We start from the raw sequence: 10,106 nt of genomic DNA, 5'->3' as shown, positions 1-10,106 counted from the left end.
AGCTAGCAGCTCAATCAATAGGTAGATTGAGATGCAAGAGGCATGGAGGTCATTTCTAAAAGGCATTGAGAAAACATGACACAGTTGAGGCACCCCAACAACATTCCTAGCCTTTTCCCTTTGAATTATTATAGGATGAAAAGAATCAATAGGGACTGTTCGTTTGATAGGGGGTTTGAAGGGATGAGATTTAAAAGGTGAGATAGTTGTACGCACTATCTCGTTTGGTCATCAAGGGGGTGGGATTTTGGGTAAAAAAGACTTGCACATTTTTCTATCAACTAATGTGGTTGACAACTTCTCCCACTCCACCCCTCACAAAATCAATGGGACTTTGCTGAAAATACAAGGGCAAAGCCGTTGGAGATGGCGTGACAACACTAGTGCACTGTGCATCATCCCACCCTGCCCATCACTTCATGTTCTACCATAACAATCAGTGCACCTAGTCACTGCACCCTGCCATCACTCCCACCCATGCCCAACCATCACACCCTGAACCATCGGAATTCCCTAGCTAGCTACTGCACTTTGCCATTGCACCCACCCGTCTAAACCTCCACCCAACCGCCATCTGAAACCCTTCTTTGCAATTGCCCTCTCTACAATTGTTTGATGGGGGTGGGCTACAGGAAGCCAAAGTTGAAGGTGTTGGGTCCCATTTGACACTGAGAGGGGTTGGATCAGTATATTTAAAAATTCTCCCTCAGCTGATTCTTTGTCAAGTTACCAACTGATGTGGCTCACTCTCAGTTACAATATATTGATGTTGCCCAAATCTGCTATGTACACAATTGACAACTCTCATTGTTGTATAAAGCTTACTCACATAATCTGTGCTGCTGCCCATAGCTATTTTGAAATCCCCTACGCTGCAACTGATGTCTCACATATACACAATCATATGCACATCCACACTACACCACTAAGTGATCAGGTCTACCAGATGTACACACTCATCCTGCAGACAATTAATCCAATACATAGTACACACTTGCACATCCACAACACAAGAAATACTTGCTTCAGCCAGTTGCCTACATGCACAGAGTAATCCCCACTATTGAACTTAGCATCTACTCATAACTAGGATGGAATTGGATTTTCCAAAAATATCGGCATTTGAGGTATATTCTGTAATAGTGACTGGTGACAGGGGATGCGATCATAATTTGGTATTATTCAGGGGTGTCTCTCTAATTGTGACATTCTCTAGGGGGGTGGCATTGTAAATTTCCCTTTCTTATAAGAAGAAAAGAACGCTACTCGATTGTGCAGTCCAATGCTTAGACACAAGGGCACCAAATGACCATCCTAGCCTCACGTGGGAAGCTTATATACATGCTTCAATTGGCCACAATGTCACGTCACAAGGTAGTGTTCTCTCTGTATTTCTATCTCTAAGTAAAAACGAATTAGTAATACTTATACAGAATGAAGACCAGCCGTGTGGACCCTGCATTGCAGGGGCCAATGAGAGTATGCAAGTTGGGGCGATAATTTTGCGTGCTCTTGTGTGTGTCTGGGCACAAAGGCTACACAACAAGAATTCATAACCAAGGCACTGGCGCAGGGTCCACGCTCGTGGACAGAGTTCATTTTCCCATAACATTAATAGCACATGTTTATAGGTAGTTATCGAAATCTAAGGGTAAGAAAGTAATTTAAGTTCACTATAAAAACGTCCATCTTCCAAAACCCTCTTCCTCTTCTCTGGTATGGTACGACCTGAGAAGAAAACGCAAGAGAGGAGAACGATAACCTTCGTCGCCGGGCGGAGAATTCTCGCCGAGAAGACAAGATCGGCCGGATTTCTTGCCTCTTCAGATGCTATCAGGTACGGTTCTCTCTCTCTCTCTCTCTCTCTCTCTCTCCGTTTCTTTTCTCTGAGAATTGTCTGTATTTAATTTTCTCACAGAGTTTTCGTTTATTTCTCTGATGTTTCTGCTAATTCACTCCACTAGTCGTTTTGAAAAATCAAAATCTATATACGTAGCATGTAAGCTTCCTTTCCTCCTAACCTCTCAATCTCTCATGTCCTTCGCATTTCCCCTCATGAGTCGGGACGCTGCCACTCTGCTGAGATGGTAGGGTTTGATTTTCTACCTTAAACCTCCCCTACATTTGCAGACTTTCTTTAGCTCTCTATTTTGGATGAGAAAATGGGTCTTTCCATGAACAGAGCCTTATTTTGGTGTAGGAAGAAATTCTTGTTTTCTTATCTAGTCCTCCTCTTTTTTTTTTTCAAATTTTAGATGATTTGAGGTTCTGATTTATTGTTTGGAGATCGACGGTTTCTGGGTATATATTGCTTTACTGTACTTGTATGTAACTCTGAGCTTGAATTGCTAAGATTGAGTCCTGGATGACAGTTGGTACTCAAAATATTGATATTTGAGTAGCAGTTTTGTGGGGAAGAAACTGATATATTGCTCCTTCTTGCTTTAGCAGAGCACACTTTCTTCAATTAATTCTCTAATGTGGTAGCTTGGATTCTGGGATTTGTATGCTGCAATCTAGTTTTTGTTTGACCTTAAAGAGCTCGACTAGAGTTCTTTTTGTTCTTATGGAAGTAGAATATTGCAGTCAAAAGAATGGTGTTTAGGATTCTGTTGAGGCTTTAGTTCTGCAATTGTAAGGTTGAAGTTGCAAGACATTAAAGCACATTGTTACGACTCAGCATGACATGGAGGAGTTGATGAGTAACACTTTTTCCACGACAGCACCCCACTTGGCAAGGAGAAACATGCAAACCTCATGAAGAGCATCTTAGGGAATATTCCATTTTTCTGTTGAAGGGTAGACCATTGTTAGGATATTATATATACAGTAAGACATGATGTAAGGGGGTAATGAATATACAAAAATCCTTTCTCTCTTCTCTGTTCTTCTAGGAGGTAGCTACCCTCGAAGTTAGCTTGTGATCCGTTATCCTGCCGTTCACGGAGACGTTCGTATCATTGGTGCTTTCATTGAGAGATATGGCCGACGGAACTTGCTTCGGCCAACTGGAGTCTGTTAAGCTCCTCAACAAGACGACGGCAGCACACAACGAACGTCTAAACTCCCTTCGATCCACCATCACCGTCCAACAACAGTCCACCTTGCGCATCAACCCATCTTCCCCACCTGAAATTTCTTTCGGCTGCCCATCCACCTCTACCTTACCACTGCCACATACCACTCAGCCTCATACCACCCAAACTCGTGCGATTCCCCTTGATTTTCCCAGATTCAATGGCATTGATCCAGTCGGATGGATCTTCAAGGCCGAACACTTCTTCGATTACCATGGTGCCGCCGACGATCAACGCCTTCTAATTTCTTCTCTCCATATGGATGGCCCTGCCCTCTGGTGGTTTCAAGGGGTGCTTCGTGTCACTCAATTCACTACCTGGCCGGATTTCACTCAAGCTTTGGAGAGTCGCTTTGGGATTTCCAAGTTCAAGGATCCTCAGGACACTCTTCCCAAACCCACACAGTCGGCCTTAGTTGCAGACCAACAATCTCGAATTGAAGCTTCAGAAAACTTGTCTCCACCAATTTTAAGTAGTCATTTCATTTCTAGACCTCGATCCGACATCCTTAGTGAGGTATTGGCTCTCCAATCAAGTTCTATGTCTCAAGCAGTTGGTCTCGTCCATCACCAGGAAGAGAAATTCCTTGAGGTCAGTCGCCCTGCACTCCGAACTGGCATACCCACCGTACCTCAAGCACCATTTCTCCTTTCACTAGCACTTCCACCATCCACAGACACCCAATCTTATCCTCGGATCCCGAAATCCCTCGAAGTCGGTCGCCCTGTGCTCCAAACCAGCATACACACCATACCTCGACCACCACTTCCCCCTTTTAATTCATGGATCACGATCCAATATCCGACTTCAATAGAGATGCATCCCTATCGAGAGAAAGGCCTATGCTACAATGATGGTGAAAAATTCGCCGCTGGCCACAAATGTAAGCCTCGCCAACTATTTTTGCTTGTATACGAGGATGATGCCCTAACTACAAATTTGTTGGGTGAAGACTCCTCCCCTGGCCACAGATGTAAATCTCGCCAGCTATTTTTGCTTCTGTATGAGGGTGATTCCCCAACTATGGATCTATTGGATGAAGATTCATCAACATATGTCGAACCTTTCATTTCGGTCGTCTTGATTTTGTATCATGCCATGTCTGGCCACTCTTCCCCTTCGACCTTGTGGTTGTCACAGACTATCGTTGGAACTCCGATGCAAGTTCAGATCAATGGTGGCAGCGTCGACTTTGTCCAAGGCCGGGCCGCCCAATGCCTTGGTCTTGTTATTGAACCCGCTCCCAATATCAACGTTTTGGTTGGCAATAGTGATTGCAACAGCAAAGGGATTGAGAGAAACCTCCCAGAAATTTTAAGAAATGATCTTCAAGTGCCTCGTCAAAGAAGGGATGTAAGCCAGCTAACAACTCATGAAAATGGTTTTTGTGTTGGATTCAAGGGATCCTATGTTGGGAGAAAAGCTGAGAAATATTTTATCAATAATCACTCAGGCTTCAGAGTCATGTATCACAAGAACCTTGAGACTGCTTCTGCTTGCATGGTTGGCTTTGAGGTTGCTCCAATCAGCATCACTCATTTGGTAAGAGACACCAAAAATATAATTAAAGGTAAGAAGATGGTATTTACACATGATGTTTCTTTCAAGCTTAGTGAATTCAAGTGGGCAACTCATTGGGACACCTATCTCCTTATGAATGATGATCAAATCCATTGGTTCTCCGTTATCAATTTTCTGATGATTTTCCTGTTCTTTTATGATATAAGAACTCTTTGTAGAGATATCGCCAACTATAATCAGTTGGAGACCAAGGATGAAGCCCAAGAGGAAACGGCAGGGTGGGAGCTTGTCCATGGAAATGTTTTCAGGCCCCCTGTCAATTCTGGTTTACTTTGTTTCTATGTTGGAACATGGGTCCAGATTTTTGGAATGACACTTGTTCCAATAAGTTTTGCATTACTGGGTTTCCTATCACCTTTAAACCGAAGGCGGCTTAAGACTACCATGGTTCTCTTGTGGGTTTTTATGGGTTTAATTGCAGGTTATTCAGCTCATTGGTACAAGATGTTCAAGGGAGCAAAATGGAAGAGAAATACTTTGAAAGCTACATTCATTTTTCATGGTATACTCTTTTCAATCTTGTTTGCGTTGAATGCACTCATATGGGGAGAGCAGTTTTTTGGTGCGTTGCCCTTTGGTACCATGTTTGCTCTTGCATTCTTATGGTTGGGTATATCAGTACCATTGGTTTTTGTGGGTAACTATTTGGGTTTCAAAAGCCCAGCTATTAAGGACCCAACGGAGATAAATAAGATCCCAATAGAGATAACAAAGAAGGCCTGGTACATGAAACCAGCCTTTTCTATTCTTATTGGAGGCATACTTCCCTTTGGAGCTATGTTTGTTGAAATCTGTTTCATCTTGACATCAATATGGTTGAACCAGTTCTACTACATCTTCAGTCCCTTGCAAGCCTTAGACAATGTGGTCAAGGTCGCGTGTAAACTAGACTTATCGGCCATGGCAAAAAGTTGCCTCAAGCAACGGGATTGCGAGGTAAGACATGTTCTAGTCCACTGGGGTGGTTTACCTTGGAAGAGGCTTAATGGGAAGACATTACGTTCTTCATCGTCGCCCCACTCGAACCTTGAGGACAAGGTTCTTTTGGAAGAAGATGGCAATGTTACGACTCAGCATGACATGGAGGAGTTGATGAGTAACACTATTGCCACGACAGCACCCCACTTGGCAAGGAGAAACATGCAAACCTCATGAAGAGCATCTTAGGGAATATTCCATTTTTCTGTTGAAGGGTAGACCATTGTTAGGATATTATATATACAGTAAGACATATGATGTAAGGGGGTAATGAATATACAAAAATCCTTTCTCTCTTCCCTGTTCTTCTAGGAGGTAGCTACCCTCGAAGTTAGCTTGTGATCCATTATCCCGCCGTTCACGGAGACGTTCGTATCACACATCCTCTTCTGATTTGAACACGATAAATTCAAAAGCGAACCACTTACCCTTTATGATCAAACGAGGAATGGGATGGTTTTGTTCAAAGTGAAATGTTCAGGAAGTTCCAGAAAATGGCAATATGTGGGCATCTTCCGGACTAAAAAAGAAAGGTTTCAGACAAGACAAGCAGTGGTTTTTTATTGAAGCTAGTTTGAGCTTTTGGGCGAAGTGCAGACATCTTCCCCATTCTGTATGATTGAATTGTCTGTGTTTCTTATTAATCTCTCATATCTGTTTAGTTTCTTCCTAATCTGCTTAACCTGAAATTACATGTCTGATCTCTTTCTGGCTACTTTGTGGATGTACACTGGGACTCTACTTTCACACCTGCTATCTGCTTTTAGAATTCTCTTAAATGTTTCCAGCAGGTAGCCCTTTCCAGTATGCTATTCGACCAAATTCAATCCATTCTGATTGCATTTTTGCTAGTAGTTAAGTTTTCCCTTTGTATCTCTCAATTCTGAATATTTTGGTTCTATATTGTTCTGGTTCATTCTCTTGGAGTTATTGTATTAATGGATGCTTCTGCTATGTAGCTTCAGCTTCTAACTGATTATTTGTGAATGGATATTATATCTGTCACCATCAGTCATGTGGATGGTGTTTTAGGAATTAAAAATTGTGCACTGTGAGAATGGATGATTACCTTTTACCCATTTTATGACTCTTTGATGTTTTGTGGGCCAACACTAAATTGATTTAGATTGAATTCAAATTTTCTCTATGATCTGGTTTTCTTTCTTTTTATTTGCTTGATTTGTTCATTCATTTGAACGAGAATTTATTTCAGATGGATCATGGAAAGGGGATTGAAGGAGGTATGAAGGGTGGTCCGAAAGAATCATATTGTTGGTCTGAGGAGAGGATAAAGTTACTAATAGATATTGCTATAGATTATTCACGCAAAGGGTACAAGCTCAATACTTCTTTCACGAAGGATGGTTGGGCGCACATATTGAGAGACTACAACAAAAAGTGCGACAAGCAAATAGCCATGCAACAACTCAAGAATAGATGGAACGTTTTGAAAGCTATGTGGGTTGCATGGGTGGCTTTGAAAAACACTGGTTGGGGGTGGAACGCGGCTTTGGGGACTGTTGATCCACCTAGTAAAGAACATTGGAATGCTTATGTAAAGGTATGAACTCATCCCTTAGCATTTCCAACTTAATTTGTAGTTTATTCCTAAATAATTTGAGATAATAGTTCTGTGTCAAAAAATTACATTGCAGAAACATGTTCACGGCAAACATTTCAAGCATGCCCCGTTGCATAATGAAGAAGAACTACGGGAGTTGTTCTATGCTGTTGCAGCTGATGGTGAAGGTGCAATTTGCACCTATGAAGATCACCCACTGCTACCCTCACCAAAAGGGGTGACAGCTTCTAACAGTGCAGCATTAAACTTGGATGCCGATGACTCAAATGATGATGATGATGATGATGATGATGATATCTTGCCAGATGAGGTTTTAAATATGAAGAAGAAAAAGAAGCAGAAAAGCAAGAGATCTATAGGGTCATCATCCAAGAGGTCAAAGAGTGTCGATAATGATGATGTTGGTGAAACACTTAAAAGAATACTTGCTCTAGAAGAGCAGAGGAGAGCAAAGATGATTGGAGTTACGAAAGATACTACTCTTAAGGAGGCAGTTCAGATTCTTAATTCATTGGAGGGAATTGAGCTTGGAAGTGACCACCACGTGTTAGCTTTGGAGGTGCTTGAGGACCGAAGCAAAAGAGAGATGTTCATTACAATGCATGAATCGGCTCGCATACCATGGCTTCTTAGAGCAATTCAAAGGAAAACTAGAGAGGATCCTGGATCTCTTATTTGATGTTCATAATTAACATTCTTTTCACATGTGGTTTGAACCATGTTAGTTAGCTGTCATCATAGATTTAAGGCTGAGGTGATAAAAGGATGATTTTTCCTTTTAGTACTCATTGGGTCACCAGTAATCAGTGATCACACATGAGGAAAAATGGCATATAAGAGGGCAATTTTATGACAATGTATGGGGAGGGAATTATTATTACAAGACCTGCTTGGATAGACCTCTCAAGTTGGGTGGATGAGCTAGTTGGGTCCCTCCACTCCCTTGTAGGGGACACAGTAGTTTACGTTTTTTTTTTTTTTCCTTGCAATGCTAGGACCCTGGGGTCAGCTATGTAGAGACACCAATGCATTTTTACAACAAATGGATTCCCCTCAGTGCCTCCTTTTTTACGGAGCTTTAGATTCCATGAAGTCCATCCCCAATGGGGTCCTTCCGATGTTTGAGGTGGCTGATCTTTTTAGATGGATTAATTTGTTCTAGCTGTCAGCTGAAGAATATTTTTTTGGAGTCCTTATAATAAGGATGTGAATTTATAACCAAAATCGTTTATCGAAATCGAATTGAGTTGTTTATTTTGAAATCGAAAAACCATTTAGTAAATGGTTTGGTTTTGGTTTCAGGTTTAAGATCGGTTAGCTAAACAGGTCGGTTTGATTTTAACCGTTTAACCCGTTGTTTTCAAATCGAATTGATACCGTGAAAATTGAACCATTTACACTGTCAAAATTGATTTGTTTAACCTATATAGCGATTTAATAGAATAAGGGGTTAACTGATGTGTTTGCAGTGCCTCATGCTTTTTAACTTGCTCTTTAACTTTAGAACACTAACGATAAGTTGTGTTCATTAGCAGTTTTATTTGTATTTCAGTTTCTCCATGTAATATTTTTTTTTGCTTAGTTGTTTGGTTGTTTTAACAAAATAGGATGGCTTTAATTTATGGAAAAATTAAGGACCCTAGAGGCTGTTCAAAAGTCTATTAAATAATTTACTCATATTATGTAGTTATGTAGTTAAATAATTGCTTGCTCAATTCCTCATTTAATTTGATACAAGATTGAAGCGTTATTTAACAAAAACAAATTTCAGTAAGCATGCGAATAAATTAGCAAATTGATTACTAACCATTTAGAGACCGTATGGATTAAACCACGATCAAAATCATGAAACCGACAATTTAAAAACTGTGAGTTTGTTTACTAAACAGTTCCGATTTCAGAAAGTGCAACCGTTTAATAAATGGTTTAGTTTTGGTTTCAACCCAATAAATGTGAACCGAACTAAACCGTATACACCGAAATCGAACAGATTAACACCCTTAGCTTATAGAATCTCCCTCACCACTTGACCAATTGTGCACTGTGCAATATTAGGATTTTTATTGTTTTTGGGTGTTTACAGAATCTACCTCACACTAGGGGATCGGAATCATCTCTTGAGCGTTGATCACCCAAGTCTTGCCCATAGCTACCCAAGCGATTGATACGTGTCCAAGTGGTGATCCAACAACTCTTGGTGTGGCACCTTTGTTTTGATTGATAGCCATTGGATCACTGTTTAGATACGTGTCCAATTGCCCAGATAACTATGAGCAGGCCTGGGAGATCACTCCTCAGGAGAGGAGCCGGATCCCACACCTGGGGTTTCATGGGTTAAGTTTCATGCAGTTAAACTCCTTTATTTTACATTATGGTTTCAGGATTTCATGGTTTTGGCTTATGGTTTCATGGTGAGTCTTTTTAGTTCCACCTACACTCTCAGCATGTAAATGATCCCCCATAACTTGGAACCAGATCCTCTCAAGTGGGCCAGTGCCCAGTGCTTATCCGATGGCCAGGGGTGTGGGCCTGAGTACTGCCAACCATCTGATGCGTGCTGAGAGCACCGGAGGGGATCTAGTCCCTCAAAATTATCTTACACACGAACTATGTAACCTATGCAAGAATGAAGAGGTTCCTCCGAATTGCAGACATTTAATCTACAATCTGCCTATATCAAAAATAAATAAATCCACTATCTGGAGAAAATTTTCTCGTCGATGTAACTTTTACAAGTCTTTGTATTTTTGGATAATATACAACCTATACATAACTATAGACTTGCATGGTAATCAGCCCATGGAAGTCTCAGACAGCAGTTGCAGCCTCTATACTGCTAAGCATATCAATCTGTAAGCTCCATTACGCAGATCCTATCAGAAGGGCAG

At 41.2% G+C, this 10,106-nt stretch overlaps 2 protein-coding genes across 2 annotated transcripts; both read left to right on the top strand.

Moving 5' to 3' along the window:
* Window positions 1-1,702: 1,702 nt before the first annotated feature.
* Window positions 1,703-8,304, top strand: LOC122069857 (L10-interacting MYB domain-containing protein-like). Its single transcript, XM_042633942.1, has 3 exons — window positions 1,703-1,837; window positions 6,850-7,197; window positions 7,292-8,304. Exons 2-3 carry the CDS (start codon window positions 6,850-6,852, stop codon window positions 7,895-7,897), a joined length of 954 nt encoding a protein of 317 aa, XP_042489876.1. The 5' UTR covers window positions 1,703-1,837; the 3' UTR covers window positions 7,898-8,304.
* On the top strand, window positions 1,849-6,892 carry LOC122069856. Its single transcript, XM_042633941.1, has one exon. The coding sequence runs from the start codon at window positions 2,982-2,984 to the stop codon at window positions 5,811-5,813; it is 2,832 nt and encodes a 943-aa protein (XP_042489875.1). The 5' UTR covers window positions 1,849-2,981; the 3' UTR covers window positions 5,814-6,892.
* Window positions 8,305-10,106: the final 1,802 nt, after the last annotated feature.

This window comes from Macadamia integrifolia, unplaced genomic scaffold (assembly GCF_013358625.1).
Source record: "Macadamia integrifolia cultivar HAES 741 unplaced genomic scaffold, SCU_Mint_v3 scaffold741, whole genome shotgun sequence".
Taxonomy (NCBI): domain Eukaryota; kingdom Viridiplantae; phylum Streptophyta; class Magnoliopsida; order Proteales; family Proteaceae; genus Macadamia; species Macadamia integrifolia.
This window is presented reverse-complemented; position numbering and strand designations above follow the sequence as displayed.